The sequence below is a fragment of the Plectropomus leopardus genome, chromosome 6 (assembly GCF_026936395.1).
Source record: "Plectropomus leopardus strain MGB_pleo_1.0 chromosome 6, ASM2693639v1, whole genome shotgun sequence".
Taxonomy (NCBI): Eukaryota; Metazoa; Chordata; class Actinopteri; order Perciformes; family Serranidae; genus Plectropomus; species Plectropomus leopardus.
Genome location: NC_142181.1, coordinates 37,349,224 through 37,365,242, shown reverse-complemented (window position 1 = coordinate 37,365,242; position 16,019 = coordinate 37,349,224). Strand labels below are relative to the sequence as shown.

The window sequence follows — 16,019 nt, the reverse complement described above, 5'->3', positions numbered from 1 at the left end:
GTCCTCACAAAGGCCAACTTTCCAGAGTGAACCGTTTCCCCGGCATCGAGACTTCTGAGGAAGGTGAAACGATCTTTCCTGTGCTGTTATGGGGTTGATGCTCTTAAATGATAGGGTCACATATGGGTTATTCTCTGATCAGGCCTCTTCTTTATCTTTTCCTTCTATGTTTTATGGGATAGGTTGCCTCTCTGCTGTTGATCGATGCTTGACATTGATTTTTCTTTAATCTTAACTTTTCATCTGCTTGATCATCTTGCACTATTTCAGTGCACCTGAGTGATCATAAAAATCATTCCATGACTCTGTATCATATTAGTGCCCCCAGACATGTAGAGAGAGAAGAGGTGTGTTTGTTTTACCCTCTCCTGGGAGGTCTGGTAGCGGAGGTGCAGAGCGGTGGGGTCCCAGTCCACAGCGATATAAGCATTTCCTACAGAGGCTCTGTCCTCTGTGCACTCTATGGTACAGCCTCGACAGAATCTGGGAACACACAGACACGCACACAAAGGTACAGCTGCAGCACATGCACAGGGAAACTTGGAACCCAGAAATGATTAACATTCCTAGTTTAAATAATAAAAGAAAAACTATTATACATGAGGAGTCGACTGATGTTTTTTTTTTTCAGGGCTGATATTGATACCAATTATCAATAGTTAAGGAGACCAATAATTTTGGAACATTTTGTTTTAATATTCGTAACCCATATGCATATACAGTAAAAATTTAAATATTTCTGTAGAAATTTAGAATTTAGAATATAACACTCCAACTCCAAACTCCAACAGAAACTTTGTTTAAATGACTTTAGCAAATGTTTTCTCAAAACTGAACCTTTCGACATCATGTACAGCAAGTTCCATGCAACTGTTTTTTGTAAGGTTCAGTGAAACTTTCAATAAAAAATGAATGAATGAAAATATCTCACAGAGGTTTTACAAAATAAAAGTTCCTCCCATGCTGATACTTTCTTTGCATGTATTGCAGACTGCCTTACTTGCTGTTGGTTGAGTTTGCACACTTTTTTTATTAATTTATTTTATGTGCAATCATTAAAATAAAACACAGATAGAGATAATCGGAAAATGCCAAATATAGGCCCTGATAATCGGCCAGGCCGATAATCTGTCGACCCCTATTATACATCACCATTTCTCATTTTTGCCTGAGTTTTTTTCAAGTTTTATTGGCTTTTCAATTTATCCAACAGGTTCTACTTGTAACAAAAACATTTTATGACATTTAATATTGTGGTCCTAAATGTACATACATTTCATTACACTTGCGCTTCAATCAAATCGAATATGATAATATTATGAAAACATCTAGACATTGTTTCATCACCACCACTCTCCACTTTGTGACAAGTATGTGCATATATAAGATCCTCTGTGTCTTACCTGTACCAGGGACACCAGGCACACGAGTTGCCATCCTTCCCAACAACCCGTAAAGTAAAGGGGTACTGGTAGCCCATACTGTCATCACTGCGAGTTAAAGAAGAAGAAAACTAGAATTATCTCAACTTGGTTGAATGCCTACGTGCACCAGCCAAGCTACACTAGCAGTTTACATCCATGTCTGTGAAAACATGATGCTTCACACACATCTTCCCCCCGGCAGCACAGAAGATCTCTACAATCAGCACAGTTTACAGGTCAGTGTCACCAATTCAGTATCTGACCAAATGTCTCCCCTACTATTCCTGAGGTTCCTGAGGTACGGTGCTGAACAATGGCAAGAAAAGTATTTTAGCAACGATGATGTCACAGTGAAAGTGACCTTTGATCTTTTTGATATTCTTATATATTTATAGTAGTTTCTTTGATAGGGACAACGTGAATTAACATAGTGCATCTTTAGCCTGTTACAAACAAGTTGTGTACATTTGTGTGAAATTTTGCCATAATTATTTTATGAATTTTTGAGTTTTTGGTTTAGTTTTAGTTTTGGTTTGGTTTAGGTTTAGTTTTGGTATAGTTTTACTGTGAGTTCACAGTGACCTTTGACTTTCAATCACCAAAACTCTAATAATTTTATTGTTAAGTCTAAGAGGACATTTGTGTCAAATTTCAAGAAATTCCCTGAAGGTGTTCTTAAGCTATTGTGTTATCAAGAATGAGACGGATGCAAACTCTCACTGACCTCGACCTTTAACCTCCAAAATCTGTTCAGTAACTTGCTGAGTCCAAGTGAATGTTTGTGCCAAATTTGAAGAAATTTCCTTCTTTAGATACTGTATTCATGAGAAGAGGATGGACAGATGGACGGGTGAATGGATGGACAACCTGAAAGCATAATACCTCCAGCCTCGGCATTCCCTGGTGCAGAGGCTAGAAACTGAAACACGATGATGGATGTCATCATTTCAAACTGCTTGCTGCTGTTTGTTTTTGACAATTCACCGAAGGAAGGTTCCTTACAGCGATGTGTGTCACTGTGTCATTTTAACAGTGGGGCACTGCTGGCAGTTGGTTGAGCCTGGAGTAGATGACACTCAAAAAAGGAGCAGAAATGGACCGAGCTTTAAGAGAGCTCATAACTGATACTGAAAATCTTCACAGGTACAGCGAGTTGTCCACCAATCGGCTGATCACTGGTTCAATCCCTCCAGTCTGCATGTCGCATCCAAATGTGTGAGTGTGTGTGAATGTCTCGAGTGAGCAGCAGGTAGAACTTTGTATGATAGCCTCAGCCTCCAGTGTTTAAAACATGTTACGCAAGTGCAACTCCACCAACGTCAACAAAAGATCAGTGTCAATCTCCTCTCAGCGAGTTCAGTGCAAAGATACCAGCATAGCGTTGTGATGTGTTTGTCTTGGCTGAGCACATTAAGTGAAAGCTGAGGGAAACTGCTAACAATGTGTAAAGTGTCAAAGGAGAAAGCTATCAGCCTACCAGTCCTGGGCGTGATTGCTGGCTTCCTGTGGGGGCAGTGGGCTGGCCAGACGAGACACTTGGATCCAAACAGCATCATACAGATCCTTCTTACTGGTGTGGACAGTGCAGGGGACTATTAGCGGCATACCAAACAGACTGGGTCGGTTCTTCTGAGATGACAGGAAGTACAGCTCTGTACGCATCTGAAGGGGAGACACAAACATTGAAGGGAAACCAAAAACTAGAACACAGGACAAACTGAGCATCAGAATGATGAAGAAAGGTGATTTTAGTGACTTGGAATGTGGCATGGTTGTTGGTGCCAAAGTGGCTGGTCTGAGTATTTCAGCAGGTGCTGATCTACTGGGATTTTCACGCACAACCATCTCTGGGGTTTACAGAAAATGGTCCGAATGGGGTGTGGGACATTTTCTTGTCACACTTTGGCCCCCTTACTACCGACTGAGGATGGTTTACTGGCCAAAGAGTATTGCTGCTGACCATGTCCATCCCTTTATGTCCACAGTGTACCCGTCTTCTGATGGCTTCTTCCAGCAGGATAATGCGCCATGTCACAAAGCTCAAATCACTTTAAACTGGTTTCTTGAACAGGACAATGATTTCCCTGGACTCAAATGGCCTCCACAGTCACCACATCTCAATCCAATAGAGAAAATGTGCAGCTGATAAATCTGCAGCAACTGTGTGATGCTGTCATGTCAATAGGGACCAAAATCTCTGAGGAATGCTTCTAGCACCTTGTTGAATCTATGTCATGAAGAATTAAGGCAGTTCTGAAGGCAAAAGGGGGTCCAACCCGCTACTAGCAAGGTGTTCATAATAAAGTAGCCAGTGAGCCTATATGTTTACTATAAGGTGGTTGCTGTGTTCAGATTCTCCATCCATTGGAATGGACAGAAGAAATAACACATAATCAAGTATCAATCCAATTAAACTGTTGCAAATGATGTATGAGCGTTTTTAGAGTAGAAATCCATCATTACAATATTTTTTGTGTTTGGAACAAGGATGACGAAGCACTGTAATCACTACGGTTGGAGGCAAAGGTATCGCTTCTGTAGAGAAAACAGGAAGTAAGCATAGTTCATAGAAACATATGACATTACGATGCGTCACACAACATTGTGCAAGTAGAGGACAGAGCAACTATAGCAAAGGAACTGTTTGAGGTGACATGATGTTTTTGCACATATTATATATAGAAAAAACAGCACACTGCTTTGGTGGAGTTCTCACCATCTTTCTGTGCATGGCGATGATGTACCCGATGAAGGGGCTGTCCTGCACCGGTGTGATGTGTCCGTTGGCAATCCCGTTGGCCAGGGGCATGTCTGGGTTACAGGGCACCATGGTGTTAGGCCCCCCGTTGGGGATGAGGATGGGCTTATTGACCATGTTCCCATTAGGAGCCAAGTCGTTGTCTATTGGAGTAATGTCTAATGAAGGGAGAGCGAGGACACGTAAACATGTGGAACTGTGGAATCAGACAGATCCATGCAGATCAGAGTGCAGAGACAAAATGTGAGCGAGCAGGCTCACCTGTCAGCGTGGGAGAACTCAGAGACGTGGGTGAACCTGGCACCGGGACCTCAAACGCACACAGGAAGCCGTTCACAGACAGACGGACCTTCTGGTTGTCCTGAGGAAAGTTCTAAACACAAAGCGTTTTCATAGTTAGTGTATTTTGTACGGTTCAACTCCTCATCAGTGATGCACGTGTCAAAAGCAATGCTCTCTGTCCCAGTGGTTTGTGATTTATCACCTTCACAATAAAATATCTACTTTTATTTTTTTAAAGAGAACTTAAAGTCACCAATAATTTTCTTTGCAGAAATAAGTATGTAAAGAGATCTCTGCACATCCAGTCAGATGTTCCTTTACTATCACTGCATTTCATTAGGTGTTTCACTTCCACTCATGCACCTACCCTCAGCCCTTACTATGACCTAACTGCTAACTTCGCATGGAGACGTAACCTAGAGTTACTTACTACTATGGATCAACTGCCAGCTACACTGCTCTTCATCATCAGAAATTTTGGGAATACAAAAATTTACATGGCGGACTCCATGGAAGACAACCCACTTGTTACGTAGATATAAACAGCTCATTATGTGGTGATGAAAACACAGAAACTCTTATTTTCAGGTGATCATACACTACAGAAAACATACTTATGAATATTATATACCATTCCTGCCAATAGGTACTCAAGAATCCTACACACTGGACCTTTAAAGCACCATACTGCATATGTAAATAATACCAATGCTCCTACAATTAAAGTAAACTGTGATGATCAGAAGTTTAATATAAACTGCAGTGATGGACGGGCATTAAAAAGCTGAAGAATCTGCTGCTGCTTCAATAAAGTCTTTAAACCAAAAAATAGACAGGATATGCTGTCCAGCTGGGCTGCAGCAATTTGATTAGTGATATCTCGACTAATCCCACTGGCTCCTGTTCCAGCCAGCTAATCTGCAGTGACTGAAGCCCAGACACAAAAATGACTATAGAAAATATATCATTCATTTTTATTTTCAACATTATTAATTTTGGTCATTTGAGTTTACCAGCTTAAGCTCAGCTCTTTTTAAAGCCACATTCACCCAAATTACAAAACACCTCTGGTGGCATCTAGCCATGCAGACAGTTGGGATGTCATAAAACCAGGTTTTAAGATAGCTATTAAGATGTGTTACTAATTTTGTGTTATTTTTATCTTGTTATGTTTGGGGTTTTTTTGTTTTCTTTAATCAGCTTTGTGACACATCCCGTGACTTTGTGGGTACACAAAGATTCTCTCTTTAAAAAGTCCAGTGCGTAAGATTTAGGTGGATGTGGCAGATATGGAATAAAATACTCATAAATATGTTTTCTTAAGAATATTATCACCCAAGACCAAGAATCATATTTTTTCCCTTTTTTTCACAGAGATGATGCTATAGAGCCGCTACTAACTGCCTTCATTACGCCTCCTTTGCATTTTTTCACAGAACCAAAGGATGGTGGCATCATGTTGTTTGAGTGTGTGATTTTAGACAGCATGCCGGCATCATGAAATCAAAAAAGTCATGACATGTAACACACATGCGTCGGGCTCTTGTGTTACATATACCATCCACATAGGCAGCCCTTTCTAAACAATAATAAAGACATAACATGTCAATAACAATCATTTGTCATCTCTGTTATATGGTGGCTGATCTCGTCCTCTGCTCTGAGGGAAAGGAGCTCCTAAATCTCATTGTCTTCCAAATTTGCTGACATTTACAGCCACTGGTCTTCTTCTTTGAGTTAGCTGCTAATTGTTTTGGTTTCGCTAATTGTGTAGTGGGCAGCATGCATAACTTGTCGTCAAAGTGTCCCACCTGTGCCACCCATTATCCTTTGTCCTGTCCCATGTCCTGTTTATACAGACACCAACTTGGCACTGTAACTAGCTACAGAGTTGAGACAACTCTCCCCAGGAGAGCAGCAAAATGGCCCAATATTCCCAACCTAAACAGGCTTTGTAAATGAGGCTTTTGTTAGCTTGGAATGAAGCCTTCATATTTACACAGGGAGCAGGTTCTCTTACCCAGGGACTGCCATGTTAGTAGCCCAGGACAGACCACGCAGTGGAACTACAAAGGGCTTTTCGCCTCTTTGTGTCAACTGAGGTTCAACTACAAACTTGGAGAGGGAGGGGTGAGGGGAGAGGTATTCAGTTGGTTGCAATCTGCATTCTCACCTCTAGATGCCACTAAATCCTACACACTGCTCATTTAAAAGAGTTGCCAGTATTTCTCAAGCCTCATTCCCACTGCACAAAAAACCTGTGAACACCCGCTAACATCTGGCTTTGTAATTCTATGAAAATGCGGATGATTGGCCTTCATTGGGTTTTTATCGCCTCTGGCTCCAGTCGGCACTGATGGGAACACAACACTGACTGAAAAGTTTTTAACACCTCTGTTCCTGCTGCTGTCTACCGTTAACCTGTTCACCTGCCTTTCCGTGATGTCGCATGGACACACACACACACACACACCAATTGAGAGAAAGGCAGATTCATCTGAAGCAGCAGTGGGTTCAGTGGCAGTGGGAATGCAGTCAATCTCCCATATTTAGCGGGCTTACCCATTCTTCAAAAACCCTTGTGCAAGCACCAATTTTGGCGGGAAAGGTGTATCAGCTAATGTGCACTCCTCCTACTCACTGTGTGTTTGGCTCTCTGAAATGAGTTCAATGAGTGGGGGATCCAGAAACCTGAATGAGCAGCGAATATCCTTACTGGTGTTACAGGTGTTTGCCTGTCTTGCTAATGGCAAAGCTAATATCAGTCAGTTAAACTCAGTTTGACTTCATTTCATGAAAATGTTGTCAATCTTCTGAACTTTCTTTGTTAATAACATATGCAAATTAGCATGTGATGTCATCAGTGTCATCCCAACACAGTGCAGATAAATGGAATTTTGTTTGTGATGCTGGAGGGAGTAAATTGTGTTTCATTGTATTTGAGTAAACTGAGCCTTTAATCTGATATCCAACTGTGTTGTATGACACTAGAGTGTCCTCTGTGCTAAAGGCTACACTGGGCTGTGGCTTCACTGCCTGCAACGTGATCAGTGGGACAGCCTCAGTACCTTGATATTGGAGGTGTGGACCTCAGCCAGGAGGATCTGCTCAGGCCTCAGACTGCACAGCTCACTCAGTTGCTTCTTTAGCCCTGTGTACTTCTCATCCATGTTCAGCCGCAGGCCATAGCGCACAGGTGTAGAGCCGTCCAGTTTAATGACTGCAAACACACATCAGCGTTATACCCCATTCAGGTTCTGTTGTTCAAAATGGGAAACTATTTTCAGAATCTTTCCTTCAGTTTCCTCACCAGTGATCTCCAGATGCATGGAGCTGTCCATGGGCAGGGGCAGAGACAGGAAATTGAAGGGGTCGAAGCGAGCGCTGATGTGTCCACAGGTCTTACACTTCACCTGGGATTTGAGCTGACCATGGAAGAGATCCACCACAATGGAGCGGTTCCTACGCAGGTGGTTCTCCCATGCCTTCAGAGAGGAGGAGCATTGACATACACACACACACACACACACACACACACACACACACACACACACACACACACACACACACACACACACAAAGTGGTAAGATTTCACAGTGTCCCTCAGGACACACAGGAAACAACACAACATCAATGCAGCTGCATCACACATTTAAAGGAGAGCTGAGCTGCTGGGCTGACTGCATCATTAACGGCTCTGTTCTCTTCAGCCTTTGACTCTTGCACCCCTCTGCCACCAAAATTTATTTCTATTTATAGGCCATAGACTGCATCCCCAGTGACAGTAAACACATCGCTGGAGTACATGAGTCTGCCTTTCTGTCCCCATTTGTTTGTGTGTGTGTGTGTGTGTGTGTGTGTGTGTGTGTGTGTGTGTGTGTGTGTGTGTGTGTGTGTGTGTGTGTGTGTGCGTGTGCGTGTGCGTGTAGGTGGTTGTCTGTCTCATTGTAGATAGACACTGCTTTGAAGAATTGCACGAGTATTTCCACACACAAAAAGTGGAATAAAAAGCATTTGTACTATTTTGGAAAAAAATGTAAACAGTTTGTAAACTACATAGCTTATGTCTATTTTTTACTTTCTGAGTCCCAACACTGAGGAGAACTATTTTGGGGAATAAAAAAAAACCTAATTCTGTATTGCTGTGTGCGTTATTTCAGTAAAAATCTGTGAGATTCCATTTTCATTGTATTCTTTTGTCTGTATGGTCCCATCACTACTTTAACATTCAAGCGACATCACTGCAGCATAAATATTCTTGTAATCCTGGAAACATTGATGTTTATGGCTTGATTGTGCATAACATGGTTGTGTAATAAAGCTGTTATACAAGCTTTATTACACAAAAATGGCTTTGGGCTCGGAGTGTTTGTTAGTAACATACAGAAGAGACTTGAAAACTTCTGGTTTTTAAGCCCGCAGGTGCTGGTCGGATTGTATCTGCGGTTTCTCACCCTCAACAAAAATCATGTTTAGTTACGTTTCACTATCCTCTTGGTTTCAGTCTTACAAAATTTACAGTTACAGCTGATTATAATATCAAGAATTGGATTTTAAATTTCTGATGATTCAAGACATATTTAGCAAATCCCCCCACCCCTTGTATTTGATCAGCAGTGTGATCACTGACCTCAGAGGCCACCTCCCAGTCAGGCCGGCCATCGCTGTCCATCAGCTCCACGTAGGGTTTCTCATGGACTCTGTTGAGATCTTCATGGAGCCCATCGAGCAGGAAGGCCAGAAGCTCCTGGGAGTCCTGCTGCTGGAAGCCATTGAAGCGTGGGGCGTACTTTGCTATTGTCCACTGGAGAGGAAGGAATGAAATCATCAGCTTTATTATGATTTTAAAAGCAGTGAATATTATTGCTTTTGCTTCTCGCAGGCGCATTCTACTTTACTGGAAGGATCCACCTTCTCATTCTGGGCAGAAAGATTTAATGTCCTTTTTCTATTTAGAGAAAAATTAAGTGTAATAGTAGGGCTAGCTCTAGTAATTTTAACAAAATTTGGGAAGCTATTCTGTCTTTTGTTAATGCTATCTCTTCCTTGGGGGATTAGTGTAACTATATAGTTAGCAATTTTACAGAGCTGAATGATTTCTATATGCCACTGATGTTCAATGTATGTTTTTTTTTTGTTTGTTTTTTTACATGAATTTTAGTTTTTTGCCTTTCCCATTGTGTGAGGTCGGGGTTGGGGATATGTTATTGAGGCTGCGTGCCGTGTTTAGTCCTCTCATAATGACGTAAAAGTAGATGATACTACTTTTGGATGGTTGTATGATGTAAATTGACAACTCAATAAAGATACATGTGTAAAAAAAAAAGCAATTTGAAAGGCATGTTGTAAAAGTGCTCCTGTAACACTGCAACAAGCTTAGACACAGCATTTAAGATTCTAATTCACCTACAGAAAGGTTGAGAGATATGGATAAAAAAACCTGACCAGACCAAGGAACCAAGACCCATAACAAGTAAGGAGAGCTACTGCACACTGACAACTTTAAAACAGATGCTATATTAAAACTTACCAGCTCCTCAGTTTGCATGGCAGACTGTTAGAAGAGAACAAACCTGCAAATGTCTCTAAAATGTCCTAAGACAGTGATGAAAGTGCTTACCCTGAGTTTAAGTGGAGCTACGTTCTTCTGTGTCCCACTCCACAGCTCCATCACTAGGTCGCCATAGCACTTGGCCATGTGACCTCGCATTCCGATGGGGTTTGTTCTAAAAATACACCAACACGAGCCAGGTAAAATGATGATTCAGAACATGATGGCAAGATTTATAGCAGACTTTAAAGGTACCTGTTGAGCTCATAGAGGTGTCTCCCTGAGATGAAGTAGTCTGTGAGAGGCTTGGTGTTGCTCACACACTGGATACTGGAGTTCATGAAGCACGTGTTGCCAAGGTTACTGAGGCCAGTGGCTCCTTTCTCTGTGGGAACTGGGATGGAAAACAAGGACATGCAGATCAGATTTACAGAAACTTGACAGAGGGTAAAACGCTAAACAACGCTAACGCTAACAAGCTTTCACCGACCAGCAGCACATGGTTAAAATCTCTTACTACTGCACATTTAAGAAACTGTTGAAAATAACTGTTTTTACATCTATCAGTCAATGTCTGCAAAATATGGATTTTATCAAAATATTAAAAATGCATTTTTTCCTCAAAACATCATTTATATGTGATCACTCCCACTTTAATTTGCAAAAGTGAACAACAACACTGAACAATTTCTCTGTATATCATTATAATATTTCTCCTTCCTCTTTGTCTTCCCACAATTTCCTCCGCTGCTTAAGAAACTCTGCAGCCTCATGTGTCCTTAAGTCCTCTTCTCTACTTCTAACAGTTTTTGACCTTAGGAGCTTTCTTGAAGATGTTTTATGAAAAACTCTTATCTTTAACAGGATTTAGAATTAACTTTCTTAGAATTTTATTCTAAGAATTTTCTTTTTTTGTCACTAGGAGAAACTCTTTGTGCTGGGAAGCTTTGTGAAAATGGCCCCAGATCTTTCAATCAGACCAACAAATGGAGATTGAAGAAAAGTATAACCATGAGGAGAACTGGTAATTTATGATCTGAGCAGTAGTAGTTGGTAGAGAGACCAAGAGACAGAGAGATAGAGAAATGCCAATGTGCTTAGAGCAGACAGCTGATGGTGATCGGAGCAGAAAAGCAATTAGTATTTAAGTTGTAAAATGATGGTAAATGTACAGTGTTGTGATTAATACTTCCAGTCACTGTGATCTCCTATTGTCAGTTTGTTTTTGTAAACAGCACAGTGCATTCACAGACTCCAGTATCCATTAACCAGGTTACTATCATTTTTCATGTATATGGCTATAAGAATAACCTGATTTCTCTGCGCTCATGGAAAAAACACATGCTGAATATGATTGTAACCTCATAAACAGGTTATTAATGTCCATGTAAACACACTCAATGAGAAGAAAATGATTGTGATGCCTGAAAGATTTCCCCTCAAAAGTAATATGTCTGTAAAAAACTTTTGTCAATATTGACTTAAGACATTTTCTTTTCAAGATACTAAACAATTAAAACGACCAATCTTAATCAATATGCCCATGCGAAGATTAGCAGTAAACTCATTCAGTGTGTTCCAGCTTACCTTTATGTCTGTCCATCTTACTACTGTTGGCAATGAAGGACATTTCCTCAGGCCAGCTCATGTCTTTGTTCCTGACTGTGGATGGAGAGACATTCTGTTATTAACCCTTAATATTACACACACTCATACTGCTTTGCACACAAAACACGCTTTCAAATTCAAGCTTTAAAAATATTATACATTAATAATAACAGATTATATTTGCAATGCACATTACATTTGAAACAAATCTTAAAGTTCTATAAATCAATATTATTTTATAATTCCATTGAGTACCTTCTTTAACCAGCATCAGTATTTGTCATAAATATCAGATATTCATTGAATTTAACAAATTTAACCCTTTAAATGCTAGGTTTTGCCATGATGCTACTGTGTTTTTAGATGAGAGAAATATATATGTTTTTTCAATGCTACATGCTAGAAAGACTTTTTTTGATGATCACAGCCTCGGATATGCCAGTGATTTGCAGCAAAATTTAATTTTTGTGTAGTGTCAAATATTCACACTAATACTGATCTGCACACAAAATACACTTTTCAGAGTCAGACTATAAAAAATTATACAGAAATATCCACTGCAGAACCACCAGACTACAGAGCAGCGTCTTTCCCCAGGCTGTGAGACTCCTCAACTCCTCCTTCGATGCCAAAGATGTAGTAGGATTTAGGATCAACTTATCTTCATTTCTTCTTAAATTATATTTAAGAAAAATGACAGTAAAGTGTCCTTGTATGTTGTACTTTGTAATATTTTTTTTCTATTTTCATTTCATTTCTATCTCAAATATTCATTAATTTTCAGAATTTAAACCTTTTAAATGCCAGGTTTTTGTCATGATGCCACTATGTTTTTAGATGAAAAAAACACACAAAAAATGAATTATTTTCAATATGCTACATGCTGAATAGATTTTTTAATGACGATCACATATGTCAATGATTACATTGATTGTGACAGTGCACTTAGTGGAAATAGCATGTATTTTATATGTCAATATGGTCAAATGACATCATCAGGTGAAAAAGTCAAAAGCCCAGAATGACTCCCAAAAATAATATAATGCATGTTTTTATGCTTTGATAATTAGCTGATTAGCTGTGGGATCAAAAATTTCAGTTTGAATGGGTTTCAGTGGAGCATTTTTTGCACTTGACAGTCTGAATGTACCAATTTTGTTTCCACCATGTATTTTAGACTTCTTATAGGAGTTGAGCTGGAAATTCATAGATGAAAAAAAAATTCACATTCTGGACTAAATGTATGCCATATGTATGAACACAGCCAAATTTATCAAAAAATGAAGAATGAAAAGCGTCTGAAATTCAACAAACAGTCTCTAAGGGTTCAGTCATTTACCTTCCACTTTCCTCTGTCGTTATTTAAACATATCAATGAGATGGTCTGCTGATACAACACTACTCTGAGTGTGAACACAGATTTGTTAAATCTGGAGAGGAATATAGTGGAGAAAGGGAGGTGTTTCCGACCTTCAATAACTAGCTGCTGCTCATCATGGATCTTCAGGCTTTCCAGTGTGTGATCTTCATCGTCCAGGAGGGTGAGGTAGTTCTACAGAACAAGAGAAGAGACTGGTGGAGTTAATGTTGTTCTTTCTATCACTTCATTTTAAAAGTACCATCGGACAAACTTGTACTAAACTGCTTGGGGGCCCTTGGGCAAAATTAAGATGTCATGGGCTATATTAACCCCCATTCCCTGTACCCTGTGTATGAGATGTGTATATTTTTTTCTGTGCTAGCCCCTGGTTCACTGTGTGCTGATATGATTAAACATAGTTCAGGTTAGGAATATCAAGCAAAACAGGCAACTGTCCAAGGTTCCCTGATCTCTGGAGGCACCGAAGGCCCCAGATTCACATCTTGAAAACCAGTTTAGGTAATCTGATTAATTGCAAATCGGTTTGGGTATTTGCATTATAAAAGCACATTACCAGCTGGGTCCACAGATGACTTTACTGTACAGCCCTGTCTTGTAGAGGGAGCCTGTGTCAAAATCTAGTTTTAATAATTTTAATAATAATAACTTTCCATCAAAGTGCTGGACAGGAAATTTACAACAGATGTTTAGACAATTAACACAGAATAAACAATTGAGACACATAATAAACTATTTAAAACAGTTTAAAACACATCAAGATTCATATGTACAAGTGGGTCTTTAAACACCTCAACAGAACATACCTGCCTAATGTCTTGAGGAAGACTGTTCCACAACACTGGTGCACGGAAAGAAAAAGCACGCTCACCAACTGTCTTTTTCCTGACTTTGGGAACTGTCAATAGACCAGTTCCCTGGGAGAGAAGTACACGAGGAGGTGCATATAAGGTCACCAGATCGCTCAAATAAGCTGGCCCAATGCCATTTACTATTTTATATGCCAACAGGAGCACCTTGAAGTCAGCTCTAACCTAACAAGACAGCCAATGAAGAGAGGCCAACACAGGGTTAATGTGCTCATATTTACCCACTCTGGTCAGAATATGAGCTGCAGCATTCTGCAACATTTGCAGGCCTCAAAAACTTTTCTTAGGCAATCCTAACAGAAGGGCACTGCAATAATCAAGTCTAGAGGTCACAAAGGCATGAATAAGGACCTCAGCATCCTTCAGTGACAGGATCGATCTGATCTTTGCAATTTTTCTAAGATGAAAAAAGGACACTTGCACCTCCTTAATGTACAGATCAAATGCAAGGGTCTGGTCAAATATAACACCTAGATTTTTCACTCTGTCTCTGGAATTAATAGCACAATCATCCAGAGACAGAGAAAATTTATTTATTTATTATTATTTAATTATTTAGAATTATGCTTATTATTCTCAATTTAATGAGAATAATAAGATACCTTTGCAGCTGACATAGCAGACTGATAAGTGGACAGAATACCTTTCCAGGACTCATAAAACTCCTCCAGTCTCGACTGGCGCCACTGACGTCCAGCTTTCCTACAGTTTTTTCTAAGGTTTAATTATTGTGCTTTAATATGTGCTCACATGGTTCATTTCATTTCAAAATGAAGTTGTGACACATAGAAACCCTGGAACCGTGTTGTGGTTGGGACCCCCATTATCCCTAAATGACTGAATACATTCTTTTCTTTTGAATCCCAAGCTCGTAGTGTTGATAAGTTAAACAGTTATGAAATATATTTGGAAAAAGAATGGATATACATAACTGAAGGAAACATTAGTTGTTTGTATTACAGTGAACCTCCTTGCCAACATTATCTACTACCTTCATCCAAAAACATCCTCAAATATTGGGCCTTAGGCAAGAAGCAATATACAAACACATTCTCTCTTATTTTTGTTCATATCCACTATTTGTTCTTATTTTGTAAGTAGCTATTACTTTCTGGGTATCACCAATGATTTCTTATGTTCTGCTCTTCTCTTAGGTTAGAGAAAATTTCATGAGTGGTTAAGAGCACTCTTCCCAAGATAAGAGAAAAACATTTCAAACACATTTCACAGTCCACATACTGTTGCCCTACATGAAGAAAGATAAGTTCATACATGGGGAACATGAAAACATAATCAAATTATATTACTTTACTTAATAGTAATTATAAAAGGCTGGATTATCAAGTTTGTAGGGTAAAGAAATACTTCTTTACTTTGATCCCAATGACTATAATTTCATTTACTGTGCATCCCTCTGTTGACCAGTGGTAAAATGTACAAATGTACCTCAGTACATTTATTCAAGTAGTGTACTTAGGTACAAATTTGATGTACTTTTACTTTAATTCAGTATTTCTATCTCTTGCAACACTCTACTTTTATAATATTTTTTAATATTATACTTTTCACTCCTCTACAATTATTTAATAAGTTATTAGTTACTTTACAAACTAGGACTTTTGCACTAAAAGCATATGAAAATATTGAAGTGCAGCTAAAACAATTAGTCAACTGATTAGAAGTTTAATTGGCAGCAATTTTGATATTTGTTTAAATCATTTTTTATGGAAAACCATTTCATAGTTCCAGCTTCTCAAATATGACGACTTGCTGCTTAACCTTCTTATTATTTTAATTATTTTGACTGATTACACTAATTTCTTTTTCTGCATGAGTACTTTTATTTTAAATACTAACTGATTGTACTTAAATATTTTTACTTTATTAAAAATTTCAACACAGAGCTGTTACTTGTAATAGAGTATTTTTATAGTGTTGTATTAGTACTTTTACTTTTAAACAGTTTGAATACTTCCTCCACCAATGCTGCTGATTTTTTTTCCCAGTAATGTCAGAAAAACTCTGGAAAATGACATTTTAATTTGTTTAAGTTTATTTGACCATTTCCATTTAATTACTGCAGAGTTCCAGGTGGTACCCTCTCAATTGCTGGGCATGTGCAGTCTGTGAGTCTTTGCACACGGCACA

At 39.2% G+C, this 16,019-nt stretch overlaps 1 protein-coding gene across 7 annotated transcripts in view; it reads right to left on the bottom strand.

Moving 5' to 3' along the window:
• usp32 (ubiquitin specific peptidase 32) overlaps window positions 1–16,019 on the bottom strand; it is a 74,203-nt gene that overhangs the window by 10,318 nt on the left and 47,866 nt on the right. For all 7 annotated transcript variants that reach the window (XM_042486600.2, XM_088079380.1, XM_042486603.2 and 4 more), the window contains exons 18-29: window positions 13,095–13,176; window positions 11,604–11,678; window positions 10,272–10,410; window positions 10,086–10,191; window positions 9,096–9,269; window positions 7,775–7,949; window positions 7,533–7,684; window positions 4,444–4,555; window positions 4,141–4,340; window positions 2,902–3,086; window positions 1,404–1,490; window positions 363–483 (exon numbers count right to left, since the gene is read on the bottom strand). In XM_042486600.2, coding sequence (XP_042342534.1) covers window positions 363–483; window positions 1,404–1,490; window positions 2,902–3,086; window positions 4,141–4,340; window positions 4,444–4,555; window positions 7,533–7,684; window positions 7,775–7,949; window positions 9,096–9,269; window positions 10,086–10,191; window positions 10,272–10,410; window positions 11,604–11,678; window positions 13,095–13,176 — 1,608 coding nt within the window. The remainder of the gene's footprint in view (window positions 1–362; window positions 484–1,403; window positions 1,491–2,901; window positions 3,087–4,140; window positions 4,341–4,443; window positions 4,556–7,532; window positions 7,685–7,774; window positions 7,950–9,095; window positions 9,270–10,085; window positions 10,192–10,271; window positions 10,411–11,603; window positions 11,679–13,094; window positions 13,177–16,019) is intronic.